Source organism: Caretta caretta, chromosome 27 (genome assembly GCF_965140235.1).
Source record: "Caretta caretta isolate rCarCar2 chromosome 27, rCarCar1.hap1, whole genome shotgun sequence".
NCBI lineage: Eukaryota > Metazoa > Chordata > Testudines > Cheloniidae > Caretta > Caretta caretta.
The window spans coordinates 7,372,351-7,389,690 of record NC_134232.1 but is presented as its reverse complement, the minus strand read 5'-3'; the positions used below and the strand labels follow the sequence as shown (position 1 = coordinate 7,389,690).

The 17,340-nt window shown below is 49.0% G+C and overlaps 2 protein-coding genes across 18 annotated transcripts in view; one reads left to right on the top strand and one right to left on the bottom strand.

Annotated features, from left to right (window-relative positions):
* The window catches only part of CYB561 (cytochrome b561), a 30,207-nt gene extending 23,146 nt beyond the window's left edge, over positions 1–7,061 (top strand). For 3 of the 4 annotated variants that reach the window (XM_048830187.2, XM_048830188.2, XM_075123739.1), the window contains exons 3-6: positions 1,087–1,185; positions 1,572–1,675; positions 2,027–2,184; positions 3,967–7,061. In XM_048830187.2, the coding sequence (XP_048686144.1) occupies positions 1,087–1,185; positions 1,572–1,675; positions 2,027–2,184; positions 3,967–4,162 (557 nt within the window). In that variant the 3' untranslated portion in view covers positions 4,163–7,061. The remainder of the gene's footprint in view (positions 1–1,086; positions 1,186–1,571; positions 1,676–2,026; positions 2,185–3,966) is intronic. The other variant, XM_048830189.2, reaches the window with a different exon arrangement.
* Positions 7,062–8,261: 1,200 nt separating this feature from the next.
* Positions 8,262–17,340, bottom strand: part of TANC2 (tetratricopeptide repeat, ankyrin repeat and coiled-coil containing 2) — a 713,825-nt gene continuing 704,746 nt past the window's right edge. For 10 of the 14 annotated variants that reach the window (XM_048830451.2, XM_048830456.2, XM_048830455.2 and 7 more), the window contains one exon: positions 8,262–15,854. In XM_048830451.2, coding sequence (XP_048686408.1) covers positions 13,916–15,854 — 1,939 coding nt within the window. In that variant the 3' untranslated portion in view covers positions 8,262–13,915. The remainder of the gene's footprint in view (positions 15,855–17,340) is intronic. The other 4 variants (XM_048830452.2, XM_048830454.2, XM_075123670.1 and 1 more) reach the window with 1 other exon arrangement.

Genomic DNA, 17,340 nt, shown 5'->3' with positions numbered 1-17,340 from the left:
GGAAATGACCCCTTCACTGCCACAATCACACAGATGCCTCCGGCTGCTTCTCTGGAAAGTCTAGGTGTGTCAGTGCAGCCTTAAAAATGGAGTGACTCCTGATTTCCATGTGAGTAATTGGCTTGGGATCGTGGCCTTCATACCTTTCATTGCATGGCTGCGGTTCAGCAGTATTAGGGCTTTGACACTACGAAGGTAACTCGGTCCAGGTAACCAACCTGGCCAAGGACAAAGCTGTCCCCCCGGTGTTAGCAATGGGGACTGGAGCTGGGGTAATATGTAGGGTGACCAGATGTCCTGATTTTTATAGGGACGGTCCTGATATTTGGGGCTGTCTTACATAGGCGCCTATTACCCCCCACCTCCTGTCCCGATTTTTCACACTTCCTGTCTGGTCACCCTAGTAATAGGTGCACTGACCCTGTCTGCACTGGGTTACTTCAGTACGAGGCACGTACCTCTTCGGCCTTGGTGCTGGAGTAGGATGTTACCAGATCCCTCATCTGTCTCTGGTGACAGTGCAGTGAAACCCTATGAAAAGCAGCCGCGTGCGGGTAGTGAGATTCCTGCTCTCACTACCCACACAGAACCCGCATCAGGCAGAGCACTTAGCAGGGCTGCCTGGAGGTCGGCGTTGGGCCCTGCTCCGTTTCACACTAATGTGATTCTGGAGAGCTGGGGGCAGTAATCGTCTCCCAGACGGCCACTTGGGCAGAGAGCCAGTTGCCGCTGAACAGAGTCGTGATGGGGAAAGTGCATCAGCAGGTGCCCCCCAGACAGTCCCTGGGGCTTAAAAGATTAATTGTAGCAAATTAAATTTGGAAAAGGCAGTTGGGAGAACAAAAGTGCTTTATGCTCCCGTCAACATGAGTCATCCTCTGCCTCCCTCCAGCGGCTCTGATGCATTCATTTTAGTGCTGATTCTTCCCTCCTCAGGGCCCCGGGACCCCACCGCTCCCAGGCTTCGTTTGCTGCGCTTAGCCCACCTGGCCTGGGGAAGGCTCCCTTTGCTCTGGGCTGCAGAGCTGAGGAGGCTGTTCCCTGCCCACCCCCACTGCCTGTCTCTCACACGTTTCTCTCTCCCAGCTCTTCTGGTTTACCGGGTCTTCAGGAACGAGACCAAACGCTCGGTCAAAATCCTCCATGGGCTCCTCCACGCCTTTGCGCTGGTCATCGCCCTTGTGGGTGAGTCTCGGATGCCACAGTGGAAAGGTGACCTGGAAGGACCCACATGGCAGTCCCCTGCCCCTAAGGCCACTGTGTTGGCTGGAGGCTTCCAAGAGCAGCGGGTCAGTGGCGTCCTGCTCAGGAGGCTTTTAAATCCACCCTCTTCTGTCACAACAACAAGATCATCCCAGAAAGGTTCCCAGAGCAGAGCCTTTGCTCCCCAGGCTCAGCGCCTGCGGTTTGGGGCTCTTCTCCCCATGCCAGGTTGGGGGGCAGGTCCAGCTGGCCTTGCTGTTTACAGGCTGGACCCCCAAGTGAGGGGTGTGTGCACCTGGGCTAACGAATGGGACTCCAGTGCTGATGAGAGCCCTGCTTTAACCGGCCGCTTCCTGCCGTCCCTGCAGGTGTGATAGCCGTGTTCGATTACCACAGGAAGAAAGGCTTTGCCGACATGTACAGCCTGCATAGCTGGTGTGGAATAACAGCCTTCAGCCTCTACTTCATCCAGGTGAGGAGGAGGAGGGTGCCCTTCAGGAGAGCTATGTATGTGCCCGACAGGCAGAGTTCTCCAGTGGTTAGAGCAGGGGCTGGGGGTCAGGACTGCTGGGTTGTATCCCCAGCTTGTTTTGAATCTCCAGGCTCTGTTCCTTGGCTGCAGGCCGGAGCTTGCGGCTGTGCCAGCATCTAAGCAGGGCTTGGCTGGACTAGCCCACACTCACCATCCTTGGTTAGCTGGACCAGGACCTAATTTGCTCCAATTTCTGAGGCCTGTTGTAATAACACTAAATTCCAGTGGGAAACCTGGGCTCTGCAGGGAAAGGTCCTTTAAGCCCCTCTGCACTTTCTTCTCCTCCTCCAGTGGCTCATGGGCTTCAGCTTCTTCCTGTTTCCTGGAACGTCCTTCTCACTCCGCAGCAGATACAAACCACAGCACGTCTTCTTCGGTGTCTTCCTCCTCGTTCTCTCCATTGCCACGTGTTTGCTAGGCATCAAGGAGCTGCTCCTCTTCAATATCCAGTAAGTGATTGAAGCATCTGGGTTGCGGCTTCTGCCCTTTGAAATTCACAGCGTCCCCCGTGAGTTTAGAAAAAGACACCCTTGCCACAGGCCGGCACCTCCCCAGGAAATTGAGTGAATGGGTCGTACGGACCCAGATTTCAATCCTATCACTGAACCTCCCTCAGTGTGAGGGCCCTCACCTCATAAACATGGGGCGTTCAGTTTGATAGATTTTGTTAGCAATTCTCCACCAAAACTGTGACAGATTTCTGTTCCCAATCTGCCGGAGGCGTCAGGTGATCAGGCTCAGGCCACAGGATCGTCGGAGGGGGAGATGATGGAGCACATCAAGCAACTGAGTTTTAAAGCTTTATTGATAAAATAATAAAATAACAGCGGAGAGTGATGGGTGCTCCCCACGTCACTCAGAGGAAGGACGAAAACGTTGGTGCCCCAAGCCCTAACCCACTTTCATACTCATACCCGCACTACCTGAGGCTGGCCAAGCCTGGGTGTAATGTAAGAAGAAGAGGGGGAGGGGTGGACAGGAGTACTGTCCTGTGTGCACAGGTTGTCCAGGGTCTGCTGCCAATCTCCAATTTGCTTCAGCTCTTGGGAGGGTTTTAAACCTTAGGGTCCTCTGGGGGCATCTTGGTCCGGGACTTTTGCCCCCCTGTGCTCTTTGTACTGGGTCCAAGCCAGCCTTTTGTGGCTTCTTCGGTTTTTCCCAAAACATCCTGGCTTTAGGGATGCTACATCAGTTGTTTTCCCCCTCGTTGGCCCTGCAAAGGAACCTTTCACCCACACTCACACCTTTAACCCTTCCCAGAATACTTTGCAATGCCTACAACAGCATTAGCAACATAAGTGCTGATCTGCCTTCCCTTGGGGGGTGTGGGGGTGTGACGACAGCCCCTGGCTGGTTCAGGCCCTCAGTGGGCAAATCTGACTTTTCTCAAAGACAATGGCCCCTGTGGCAAAAATATACAGAAGAATCCCTGGCCAGTGCCAGCAAAACTTTCCCTGGTGAGCTGGGGGAACTGCCCCTCCAGGGACGTAGCAGGGTTACCCACGGCCCCCTAATGATTGGAGCTGTTGGAAATCTTTCACCTGAAGAATTTGCCAGTAGAAAACGTAGATTGAAATGTTTTACAGGATTGTTTCTGATGGGGAGAATTGACGTGGGTTAGTGTAAATTACACTACCAATGGCAAACCCCCTTCTTTGATTGATCCCTCCAGCATGTGCAGGCGGGGCGGTGTCAGCTGTCGGTTAACCCCAGACCCAAAATGGCTGGGAGATGCAATAGCACTTCAAAGCCCTTCTCACTGCAGGCAAGACTCCCAGTCCCCCCCGCCCCCAAACCACCTCGAACACAGCTCTAGGAAACCCTGCTGCAGATTTGGCTCCATACGGCTCTGCAGCTCACTTGCCATGCTGCTGCTGTGATGGGGAGCGTGACACCCCCGTTTTAGAACAGGCAATTGCCTGAGGCAGCAAAGTAGCTGGAGAGCATTTCTTGCAGCTGTAGTGTTTGCCATCTCGAACCAGACCATTAGCATGTGTTCTTGCCTCTGGCCGTGGCCACGAACAGGTGCCTCAGAGGAGAGGAAACGCTCCCACTGCAGCCTCAGGAAGGTTGGGTGTGATTTCCTGGGCCGTGGGTGGGAGAAGCTGGTAGAGAGGTCTGGGCTGAACCCCAGGGAGCCAGTTGTGTGGCAGGGCAGACGTTTTCCTCCTCGGGGTGTTCCCTGCTGGAGGGAGCTTTGTTCTCAGCACAGCCCCTCTCTGCTCCTGCAGGGCCACCTACAGCTCATTCGTGCCAGAAGGGATCCTGGCCAACGTCCTGGGCCTGCTTCTCATCGTCTTTGGGCTGGTGATCGGCTACATCCTGACGCGGGACGAGTGGAAGCGGCCGCCCCTGGCTGAGGAGCTGGCCCTGTCCATGGATTTTAAAACCCTCACTAAGGGGGAGAGCCCCAGCGGCAGCCAGTGATGGCTCCCTGTGCTGGGGTGGACTTTGTGGTCGTTGCTCACTCCTGCATGTACCAGGGTCTGTTGCTGGTGTGTTGGTGTTGCTGTTACCTCTCTGCCACCTGCTGGTGGTTACGCATACAGCTGGCGTGAGGGGGAGCATTTGCTTTAAGCCCCCGTCTGCAGGGGTGCTGTGTGCCAATGTAGCAGCTCTCCCAGCCCCAACCTGGCATCACGGTGCTCTGAGACCCTGGGTTGAGCCACGTTCTCCCACTGAGGCCTTATGCCATCCATGGCCACTCCCCTGCCACCCAAATCACAGGGGATGGGAGCTGCTCTTTGTATGTGCCAGGCTCAGGGGCGTTCCCAGCTGGCTGAGCTGCTGGCGGGGGTTTGGTTCCTTCTCCAAACCACTGGGGGCTGGATCCCTTGCCCCTCAAACAGCAGGACTGCAGCATTTCCATTTCCCAGCCTGCCTGGCACGGCAGCTTGAGGACCACTAACTCCAGCGTGGCCGAAGGTCAGGGCCTGGCTCGCTCCTTCAGTTGCCTGCACTGACTTCTTATCCGTTCTTGAGTTCACTGAGAAGGCTGAGTGGTATGGTTAATACCAACCCCAGTTCTCCAGCACCCTGGTGTTAAACCCTCCCTCACTTGCACACAGTGAGCCCCTTTCCCCATGTTGAATGCCAAAGCTTTCTGTGCCTCTCTGGCTGTGGCATTTGTCTAGCCCTGACCGTTCTGCAGCCATGTCCTGAGCGTAGTGCCTCTCCAGGTCCCTGCTGGCAGCAGAACCCGCGGCGGGGACGTGTGCTGTTGTCTGCCCTGAGGAAGATAACACCCCCGGCCCTTAAGCCCAACCCAAACATCAGTGTTTTTAGAAATCCTTGTCCCTGGTACCTCTCGTTCCTGACAGGGCCCCCAGGGCTCTCGCTGGCAGCTCCAGCCAGCTGATGTTGGGCAGAGCAGACGTGCTGGTTGGTGAGGGCTAGTGACTGGGTGGGCAGTGAATTTTTTTAAAAATTATGTTCAAGTAAAGGCCTGGTTTCCCCCAGCTGTCACTGCAGGGAGCACGGCCCCTGTCTGGCAGCTGGCCATGGGTCACTCGTGCAGTGGCTTTTCTTTACATCTAAAATGCAGAACTTTCCCATCTACCCCTTTGTTTGCTCTTCTCGGTAACTAGATACCGGACTTCAGGCATTGCTGGTGCCTGGTGATACTGCAGCAAAGACCTCGCCTGTCCTGCAGGGTCTTTGTACCGATCACCTGTTAAATATTCCCTTCTTGCACGCCCCACACCAGCTTTGTTAGCAGGATGAGGCAGGGATCTAGGTTAGCAGACTGAAGTATCCCACAGACTAGAAACAGCCTGTTTAGAGCCTTCTAGTCATCCTAGGGCCTTTCCCCAAAGCGTGGGCGGAGCACCTCCCCCCCCCCCCCCCCCCCCGGCTTACAGTTAATAGACTCAGCTTTGTGGTGTGTGGCCCTGGGCACTTGCCCTGCTTGCCAGCCCTGGCTTTTACATGCAGAGAACCAGTTGCTGTGGAGTTTTTATCGCCTGTTGAGGGGAGGGGCTCTGGAAGGAACAGGTGGAGAGCCCCTGCGCTGGGAGATAACGGTGGGGGGGTCCTGGCTGTTACTTAGCAGATACTGCTCGTAAACCCAGAAAAACTTCACCATGTGGCTGTTGATTTTCTTTGTAAACATTTCCCCAGCCTCTGTTCAGTGCAGGCCCCTAAAGTGTCCTGAGCCCAATAAAGAGCTGCGGGTTCGCCTGCCAATCCTAACCCCGCTCCCACCACAGCCTCCCTTTCAGACCACCACCCCCCCCCCCCCCCCCCGCCGAGCAGGGGCCTCTGGAGTGATGCTGGCTCTGTTTAACTCCACATTCAAGCTGGGCACCCAAAAATCACTAGTCCCCTGTGAAAACCTCAGCTCAGATTTTACTTCCACTGCCAGAGACACACTTAAGTAAAGGTCCGTTTGGAACTTCTGTAGGGAGAGAGATCTGGCTAGAGCGTTTTCTAACAATGGCAGGGGGGCCTGGCTGGTTTTTGAAAGACTTGTTCTACGGCTGTTTTCCCTTGTCCTGACTATGGGAAGAGGAGCGAATGAAGGGTGTGCGCAGAAAAATTTGTGCAAAACTATTACAGCCAGTGTCTGAAATCCTCTCTCCCCAGACTTGAGTGGAGCCAGGATTTCACCCACTCTTCAGGCTGATCTTATCTCTCAGGAGGACCAAGGCAAGTCCCTTTAGCCTGAAAAACAAATGGCCAACTCTGTAAGGTTTGCTCAGAGAAGTAACACCCTGTTAGAGATGAGTGCACTGCTGGGAAGGGAAACACGGCCCTAACTGCCAATAACCCAAAAAAAAAAAAACAAACTTGTATCAAACAGAGGGTGTAAAGTCCCCTGAGAAAACGCCTGCCAGCAATGTGTATTCGCAGCAGATTCTTGTACTACGCCAAATGCATATTCCTGAACTGACCCCAAATATTGCAGCTAATGTTTACATGGATGACTATTGTATAGGCTTTGTTTTAAAACAAAATATCTTTAAAGCCATGTCGAAGGAGCCGCAATCAGTGCACGGGGCTGGTGGCTCATAACTGCTAGTAAGGAAAAAACCTGTTAATGAAATGCCGAGCTAGACAGTCTGTTTGAATTCTAGTTGTGGCACCTTAGAGACTAACCAATTTATTTGAGCATGAGCTTTCCTGAGCTACAGCTCACTTCATCGGATGCATTCACGAAAGCTTATGCTCAAATAAATTGGTTAGTCTCTAAGGTGCCAAGTCCTCCTGTTCTTGTTGCGAATACAGACTAAGGCGGCTGCTCCTCTGAAACCTGTTTGAATTCTGTTTGCCTGTACTGTACTGTACTGTACTGCACCTGAGTCGATCAATAAATCCTGGTAATGAGCATGTGCCACTCTTTGTATTCTTTCTAGCTGGCCAAAGGAAGCACAACTCCTCGGGTAGTCCTGGGGCCAACAGCTTGAGCAGCCTGATTACTTCACAGTCATTGCCTGCTTTCAATAAAGGATATATCCATCACCTCTGAGAAGCTGTAGCAAATACGTAAATTAAGGCCCCCATAGCTTGGGGGTGAGTTGGGGTGAGTTGGGGCCTGGTCCTGAGGGGCTCAGACTTAGTTTAAGGGCCAGATTTGTAAAGGCATCTAGATGCCTAAACGTGCATCTAACCCACCCACCTACCTTTCAGTAATCTGGCCCCATGCAACTTGTGCCCAGCGTCACAGCATGCTGGAGCACTGAGTGCAGTGCTTAACCGCGGGATTGCCCCTGTGCAGCTACTGCCCTTGTCTTCAAGGGTGCCACAGCCAGTGTGGCTCAGAGGAGAGTGGGATATAATACCTCTCGTGCCTAGCTAGACAGCGAGCCACTCACATGCTGGGGTGTGTGAGCAGCGTGCTGCCGCATGGCGGTACCAGCAGGGCAAGGCCAGCGTGGCACTGGGCCGTCTCTTTGGGAAGGTGGGTTGCTAAAGTGCAGTCACGCAATGCTTCCCCACGAGCAGCCAGCCCAAGAGACCGCAGGGGCCCTGAGGTTCTACCTTGAGGCAGCCGGTCTCCAACTGGGGTAAGCATCGTGCTCAGGTGCTCTGCAGGGCTGCTGGAAGCAGGCTAGTCCAACAAAAATCTGTTCTAACTACGCAGCTGCCAATCACGAGGAGTGGCTAACAGGCTCTTCCGTATTTTAGCTGAGGCTCATAAGGACTGTTGGGTTAGGTGGTCACCTAAATTCCCTTGCAATACCAGCTGTCTATTAGTCCAGGTCATGTTATTTATCAACAGCTCAGGGTGCTGGAATGAGCCTTTTCCTCTTGGGGGAATAGTGGAACTGGTACAAGAAGATGGAGGCAGCCTGTGGGATCCACATACAAGCTGCTCTGCTGGGGAGAGGAAGAGACTGGTTCATTCTCCTGCATCCAGCAGGAATGACGAGGGGGCAGACTCTCCCCCACCCCCATACAATAACACAGGCTCCCGCAGTGGAGCATGCCATCCTGTTTCGTTGCATCTCTGTGTGGCTGTGCTAAGACACAATTGAATTCTCTTAATTTCAGGCTGCAGCAATGAGGAAAACACCAGGCCAGACTCTTTTCAAGTGTTAACCATTTATAAATAAGTACATTTTTTTTCATACGTACAGGTCATTGTACAGAGTACAATCTGTATACATGGGGGCAAATGCATTCATTTGAACTTTTCACATCTATCTCACAGCTCACATGTACAGACAAGAAAACGCTGCTCAAGCAAATACAGCAAAGGAAAAAATAGTTTTTCTTTCCTTGTACGTCAGAGGCTGAGGGCCTCAGTTGAGTGCAGGAGTTGCCTTCCCCCTGCACAATATCACAACTGTGTCGTGTTCAATATATCCGTAGAGAGAACAGAACATGCATTGAGTAATATACTGTACAGAGAAAGTCCTTTACATCAGAATTATAGAAAAGCTAAAGGAAAATTAAGTGTCTTAAAGATCTTCCCAGCAAGTGTCTTGAAGGATGGCAACCAGTACTATTTATTTAGTACAGATCATCCAAGGGTATATCCTGTACATCTTTGTACTAATTCAAATCCTCTTGAAAGTGGAGCGGACAGAACAGAGACAAAAATGCTGTAATACTACGGACAGTAAAATGCTGGACAGACATGACACCGTCACCGCTGGAAGCGACCACATTGGAATCTCTAGGTTATTGATGTATTGGCAAAATGGACCTAAGCACAGAGCGACTCCCCTAGTTTGTCTGCTATGTCAGGGCCCACCAAGGCATAGTGCAGCTAGTGACCTACCTCTGAGGCTTTCCCACCAACCCCTAACAAGACTCTGTGTTCTAGCAGTGGCCAGGCCCCATCTCCTTCGTAACTGAGCAGTAAGCGTAAAAGCTCCAGCTCAGGTTGCTAAGTGGCATGAGTGCAGCCGAATGGCTGGTAGAATATAAAGGATACAGTGTATTGATCTGGTGTCCATTCCCTTTAATAGCGCTGATTGGGTTAGTTTTCTCCTGGGTGTCGTGTATACATCAGGAAAAGGTTCCAGTGTGATTCAGCTGTTGTCAGGCGTTGCACACAAATGAATCTTGCTAAATTATTCAGCCCTTAGTGGTTTGTATTAGAAAAAGAGTTTGATTGAATAAAAGTCCATCAATTATTCAAGTAATTCTGAAAAAGCAGATCCACCTTCACCATTGTGCTTGTGTCCACATGCATCCCCACCAAATTTTCCTTTGAGCAACCAGAAGTGAGTAAAGGCATTTTGCTATGGAGGTCTCTGCGAAACTGCACAGTAGATACAGTAGCTATTACCCTAAGCCCTTGTTTAAAGATCAGTAATTGTGGTAGATGAATTGTCTGGAATGTCCAAAGGAAAAATAACAACAACCAAAGAGCTTGCAACAGATCAGCAAGGACACACCTTAGCAATTAAGGTTAAAAAACTCGCAGGCGTGCTTGGTGCTCTAAGTAAGGCGTAGCTGGCACTTCGGTTTTAGCTAGACTTCTGGGTAACCCTGAATATACAATAATCTTTGTACTTGGGTACTGAGTTACTGCTACTTAGCAGCCACCCTCGCCAGGACTTACCTAAACCATCATTTGAATTAAGTATGTGCACAAAAACTTCTAAAGAAACAAAATTCTAGGCCCAGTCTTCCACTAAAACTACCCTAAGTTACCATGCATGTGATTCCAACAGGCCAGGTCAGCCAAAACTGGCACAGTCCTCACCTACACAACAGCATTTCTCTGCACCCAGTAATATAAGGAAGAAGGGGGTACAGCTCAGGCTGTCCAACTCTGTTCTCCCTCTGAGATGGGTCCAAGGGCCTCACTCCTTGAACCCTTCCCTCCTCTAACCCTGTCTTCAAAACTCGCCAGTACCATTCCTAAGCTGGCTTGTAGTGATCACCTTGGAGCCACACACAAAGCTGGTGCCCTCTCCCCTGGGGTTGAGTGTAGTCTTTCCAGCTGGGGAATCCCGATCCACTCAGCTGGGATAGAAATTCTAGCTCAGTCCAATGCCCAGTGCCCTCTCAAGGTGACTCTGTGTGGAGTCACAGTGACATCTAGTGGCTAGTTTGGTTACAAGAAGTATTTGTTTAGGAATACCCCTCAGACTACATTCCAAGGAAAACATTCTTGGGGTCCTGACATAGGCATCAAGAAACTGTTTTACCTGGTGCACCTGAAGAATCCCACTTTCGATGACAGTCTCAAATTACGTAGCTCCTGCTGGGGTGCTGGTTGGGGGGCCATGGTGGTAGTCTTAATTATGCCAACAGGAGAAATGTACAGGATCTAAGTACAGCCTGTCTGGAAATCCTGACACCAGCCAGGGGTACGGTACAGGATTTTCCTACTTTCCTCAGCAGACAAGCTTACAAGATACACATCTAACCTGAAGGGGGAGGGGAAATCTGAGTGAAATTTCAGTCTTGTGCTCTATTGAGTTGCCTTTAGCTAGTGTACTCTACAACCAAGACAAAATATGACAGCAGATACAAACTAACGGCCATGCCAGATACTAATTATGACTTTGAAGATACAAACGGGTGTTTAAATAAATATTGATTTTTCAATTGAGAATTGTGTTCCTTACCGATCCAGTAACTAAAGAAACAAATAGACCTCAGGTGTCCTAAGAAAATTGCTGGGGAAGCGCTTTAAAAATCACTGCAATTAGTTTTGTACTTAAAAATGACTCAATCTTTTGCTGCTTATATACAACAGTTAGTTCTTGTGCTATAAATGTTATGATTCATTGCTTCATTTCTTTTTTCTTTTTGAAAAATACACGGAGACAAGAGGTGTTATGCTATTTTCTAATGAAGACACTACTCACGCTTAAATAGCCAGTATTTATCATCGTAACAAATTCAAACAGTAAAGTGCACCATTTACAGAGAGAACAGATGGTAAACCATTAGTGCAAGAATCCTGTGAAAATGTAACACACGATATTGTGGAAAAAAAACCCTGCACGCTACAGTATTTAAGCGTTGTTTCATTTTTGTATTAGTGTTAAAGTGTGAGCTGTTTTTTTGCTCCTTAAAACATCTTCATAAACCCACAGTTGTACATGTAAGTGCTTTTAGGGGACATTTCTAAAGTACAGTACTGGAATCACATGGCAGTGAATAGCAAAGCAAAGCACAGTCAGAGATATTACAATGGCATTATCTTCGACAAGGATCATTCAGTTTGGATTCTCTTAACAATAAGATTAGAGATGACTGGCTTATGGCAGCAGCATGTCTCACTTAACTGTATATAAAAAAGGGACGGGGTAAAATTTGATTACTTTGTCCTTTCAGAAGAAACTACTGAAGCTAAAAAGCCATTCCATTTGTTCAGGAAAGATAGGGCTTTGAACAAAAACATGATGTTATTAAAAAAAATCAATGGACACAATCTAGCTAGCTTGGTGCACTGTAGGGAAGATTCAAACAATCAGTTGCTCCTTATACGATAAAACACACTTAAAAAAAGAGAGAAACAATACTGGTCAGTATCCTTTTCAATGACAGAAATAGTGCATGCAGCTTCCTTTCTTCGTGGCCCAGTCTAAGGGTGTTGGGAAGGCGACATAGGTAACTGGGAAGGCTCTCACTTTTATAACCTGCTTAGAGATCCCTGTAATAAAGCAAAGGGAGAAAATTCTTCTTGCCCCTTGGGGAAAAAAATAAACCTCCAATACAAAAGCTGTCTTGGAGAAATATAAAAGTGTCCCACAAATATCCGAGTGGAAGAAACGTAATCCCCGAAAGAACACAGAGGCAAAACCAAGAGTACTTTCCATCTGTCAGTGAGAGACATGCCTGGCCTGTCCCAAGGGTGGCGCCTCTCAGTTTGGTCTAAGCAGTGAAATTACAACAAATGGTGCTGAGCCACTTTAATCAAAGCCAGGGGTTACTAAGAGTTTTAGGGCTGGATCCTCAACTGGTTTAAAACATCGTAGCTGTGCTGCAGTCACAACGGAGTGACGCCGATTTACACTAGCTGAGGATCTACCCTTAATTGGGTTCAATGCATGTTTCCTTTTACGACTAGATTCACGTAGCCCTTTGGAAACAAACCACGTGAACTCTTTCCAAGGACCAATTCCCTTCGTAAGAGTTGATATGAGATGCAATACTGGGCAACAGGCACTGGTTTGCTTTAAAACAAGCTACAATATTACTGCTCTTCCCATCCACCTGGCTGTTTGCTCTCAGTTACTGAAAAGGCAGATTAAAAACGTAACCAACAATAAATCAAGCAAAGAAAGCTCCCTCTATGCAAACAAAACTCCAGAAAATTCTTGGAAAGTTCTGTAAAAATGATTTTTGGAAATGTCCCCTGCTTTTCACACTGACTCAATACTAGTTGCATCTGATTGAAAAGAAAAAGAAAGAAACCAGAACAAAACAAAAACATTTTCCTGAAATAGAGCACATAAATTAATTATAAATATCTCTCTTAACTACAGGTTCTTAAAGAGCAAAACATCGTCTCTAACATTTACAGGTATGGAACACAGCAACCGCTTTCCAAAATTCCAGGAACAAACCTTGCAGCTCTAAGAAACACACATTTTACTCATTAATCCCTTGGAGGAGTGCAGCCCCGCACTACAGCACACAGCTTCCAAAGAGTAGGTGCAAACACAAAGGAAATGGCAAGGCAAGGCTGTGTGTTCAGAAGGACTTTACTAAAGTGACTCCTTGGACACTTTCTGGCTTGGAAACCTCCATGTCACGTTATGCAGCATGATCAAAAAAAAATCTAAGATTTCTTCCTCCATTGAGGGTTTCCTATTCAAATTTTCCTCGCAAGCAAAATGAAAACCCATTAAACTGTCCTGGTGAAAATGTGGTGATGTGTGTGAGATGCAATCATCTGCTGGAGGTGTGAAGAAAAGGTTGCGGTTAATTCTGCTTACAAAATGCACAAGAGGTTTCTAGCCAATTCCTTTGGCCGATTAAAATTCACAAAAGGGGCAGAGTTTGATTGCTCTCTAAATATTTTTAAAATGCCTCAGAGTAAATCAATACTGTGGCATTTGGAACGTAGCTGTCGAAGTAGCAAAGCATCTTATGGTCCCCACTCATTCCAACAGGCTACGGTATTAAAAACAACAAACAAATCCAATTCAGATGAAAATGCTATAAATCCAGCTCAAGCAGGTTGGTTATTATGCATAGCTACTTATTATTAAAAGCAAATAAAGCCCCATTCGGTGCAGATAACGAGCTCTTTGTGGGCAAGAGACAAGTGGGAAGATGAAGACTCTGGTTGTCTAGAGGAATACCGGACAATGCAAATTTTGAAAAGGCTGCCAATTTTTAGCCAGCTTCCACTAGGAATTTTCATAAGCATTTTCATGAGAGCTCCTTAAAACCAAAGAAACCAATTAGATTTGAACATGAACTCTTGCAAAGAGCTGGTTACCTCCCACTGTATAGGGGGACCTATCTGGGTTAACCCACTCCATGTACTAACATAACCTTATTGACAGCTGAAACCTGGGAGGGAACTCAGTCTGAATTGGACAAACAATACTGGCTTGTTTGATGTTGGCTTCACCGTCAGCTGGGTACCAAAGGATTCTGAGCACGGGCATGGCTGTCTGATCACCACACAGAAATTACCGGAGAAACTTGCTCATGTAGCTACCAAATAGAAATAATAGTAATAATAAAAATATAGGTGGGAATCAAGCCTGGAAACGTGTGCTGAAAACATAAGGGTCTTACTCCAACAAGTGTCTTTTACACATTAGACTCCACAAACGGTCTCTTTGGTTTGATAGGGGATGTCTGCCCTTGTCTAGAGTCCCTGGAGAGCTGCCTGTACAGGTTGTCCTGGTAGGCCTGTGCAACGGGCAGTGTCCTAGCCACCTTAACATCTGGATATGAGGAGGCTTGGCTGACTCTCTCCAGGAGGTCTCCCCGGGACCCATTGGCTAGCATCCCATGGGGGCTGTAATAGTCTTCCTCTAGCAAATGGCCATTCTGTGCATTGTTGGTTTTGTTATAAAAGGCAATGTTGCTGATTGAAGAAGGTGGGCTAAACGATTCTGGCTGGGGGAGGTTTCCAGGAGATGTCGGACTAATAACAGTATCCACTGAAGACACAGCCCAGGTCCGGGTCTGTTGGTGGAGATGGGGGTACTGCTGAGTCCGAGCGGTTTTATCTATAATTCCCATGAACGGCGTGGTCCTGGAACGGGCTGGTTCACTGGGGTAACTCCCCTGAGGTGGAGAGACTGGAGAAAGTTCATCACATGATCTGTCATAGGCTGGCTTGAGAGGGATCTCCATTTGCTGAATAGAAGCAGAAGGGCGGAAGGTAGGAGTCAGGTTGGAGGTGGATGAGATGCTATTGCTAGAAGGGGAGAATCTGAGGCCAACACTTTGAGAATGAAGCAGCGGTCTTGGAGTTGGTGGGTGAGGTTTTATTTCGTTGGGGTTGATAGTAACGGGCCTTCTGATTAGGTGAGACACATCAGGAGAACCAAGCTGGCTGGAGGGAAGGGAAGAACGTTCCAGATCAAGCTTTGAATGACAGACCGGATAATAGGAAGCGGACTGACTGCGCCCAATCTGCGGGGTCTGACTGTATCTCATTCCACCCCTGTATGCTGAAGAAGGCCTCTGTGGAAGATCTTCTTTAGTTAGCCCTCCATGCTGGCAGATAGCTCCTGCGCTAAGGCTGGCTTGAACATGTTGCACTGGTCTACCATCACCCACTATTCCACTAATTGAACCTTGGTAGACCAACCTACTCTGACCAACTCCCATTTCCCCGGATGCAGACTGGTATTTGCTGGCCATAGAGTGGGCAACTTGGCTGTAAGCACCGGTTGGAATCACAGTACTAGAATGCACGGCAGAGCTCGGCTGGTTGCTTCTTACAATCTGTGCCTTGGCTGGCTGTAGCCTGTGCCCTTGCTGTGGGACTGCAACAGGAATCTGGGGAATCTGGAAGGACCTCTGTGTCATTTTGGATAATGGAGACTTTGGTCTACCAGGGAGTTGGTTAACACTAGGTTCTTGCTGGTAACGTACTGGGGAGCCAGACTGGGCCCTATAGACACTTATACTTTCTGCAGGAGGGCTGGCTCGATACTGAGGACCTCTACGGAGGGGTGAAGGTGGTGGACTTTGATATTCTTTCCCTTGACCTCCAACTGGAGGTGGACTGAAGCGGTAAGAGGAACCTTGGTGAGCAGGGGAAGTATGTGGCGGACTAGGTCTGTAATGATTGTTCTGATGTGTTGGAGACAGAGCAGGAGAGGTGGACTGATACCCTTGTCTTGTTGGTGAACCCACAGAACTATTGGATCTGAAGTCAAAAACTTGATGTGACCCAAGAGGTGAGCCCGAAATATAGGCTGAATCCCGGTGAGCGGGGGATGGGGGTGGGCTCTGGATGATGGGAAGCCCTTGACTGGGCCTCGACTCTGTCTGTAAGCCAATGGAAACATTTTCTACATCCTGCTCAAGATACTCCTCTTCAAAGAGATCTTGCACAGAGTACAGTTCTTCATGCTGGGCTTCAGCTTCCGGCTCCGCTGGGGGTTGCTGCTGCTGTTGCATCTGTCTACATTCTTCCTCCACTCTCATCAGCAGCCGCTGGATCTCACGATTGTTCGGACACAGCTTGATGGCCTCGTTCAGATCCTCCAGGGCTGCTGAAAACTGCCTGCTTGACAAGGGGACAGACATGAGAATTGAAGTTACTCTGGATTTGAATGAAGCCTTTTGGGGATTCTACGGAGCTTGAGCAGCTTGTCTTTACTTAGGGAGAGACTGTGATCTCTACAGCGGCTTTCTCGAGCTCTGCCTTATGTGCCTCCATTTGGTTACTTTACACCAACCGAAGAAAAACATTGTTAGTCATTCTGGGGAGGAGGGAGACACATTGCTGGGACAGCACAACCCAGCCCAGTAATTATCCTTTCACTCGGAGAGTGCTTTACATATTAATTACCCCTCAAAGCACCCCATAAGCTTTGTCAGCAGATTGTCCCCAGTTTACAGAAGGGGAAAATGAAGCACAAGACGTTGTGCCAAGCTCACCACTGGAGTGAGCAAGAGCAACTCTGTCCACTTCGACGGAGCTGCAGCTGCTCATGCCAGTGGCCCCTTTAGCTTCTTCTGACTTGCCCAAGGCCACATAATGGCAGGGGTGGCTCTAGAACTCCGGGGTTCCTGCAGCCAATGCATAAGACCGGGCTGCCTCTCGGACGTTGCTGGGTACTGGGTTTGTCTCCTCAGGATGAAGGGAACAAGGCAGGGAGAGGTCCCAACAGTCACAAGCTCGCAAGGCCCCCGTGGAAGATGCTCTTTGGGACTGACACTGTGAAGGCTAGTCTATGAGGAGTAAGGGGATGGGGTATTCAGGGGAGGTGGGTTGTCATTTACAGGGACACTGTTAGCTTTTGAACAAAATTGAATCTATTTGAACACGATTGTGATCTGGTGGTGAACAGCCTCCAGATTCAACATGTGACTTTGTATAAAATGCTCCCATTCACTGCTCCATCATAGAGAAAGAAAAACCCCAAATGCCTCCCACCACTTTGGTAAGACCCACTCCAAACCAGGGGAGAGCAGGTAAGGTAACTGCATTCCCCAGACCTACGCTGATCTCAATGGTGATGCTGGCGCACAAACAAGGAAGGAACCAAAAAGAGCCATGCTGAGCCTGTTTCATTAGAGAGATGGGGAAACAATGCTGCCTGTATGTAGGAAAGGACCAAATTATCTGGAAAAGGCATTTGAGGGTTAAACGTCTGTAAATGTTTTGCAGCCAGTAGAGAAGGAAAACATTCAAGGAAAGCTACAAAATGTCAGTCTGGTTCAACTAGCCGGGCTTGTCTCTGGAAGAGAAGGTCATGGGTTTGCTCCCACATAAGACTTGAGCTCCCTGCAGTGATAGCTAGGGTAGAGGCACAGTTAAAAGTGTTGTCTTTGGGATGAGAAGTTAAACTGCGGGGTCTTCTCCTCAGCTCTGATGTTTACACAAATGGACATTAAATATCCTCTGGCTAATGGTGAGGTTCTGCACTGCCATGCAGGCAAAAGTGGTGTCTCACTCCACTGACTGAGCAGAGATTAGCAGTCGTGCAGTGACAGTGTGCTCAGCCCCTGAGGGAGAGACTCAAAAGCAAACCCTCCTGCCACTCCAG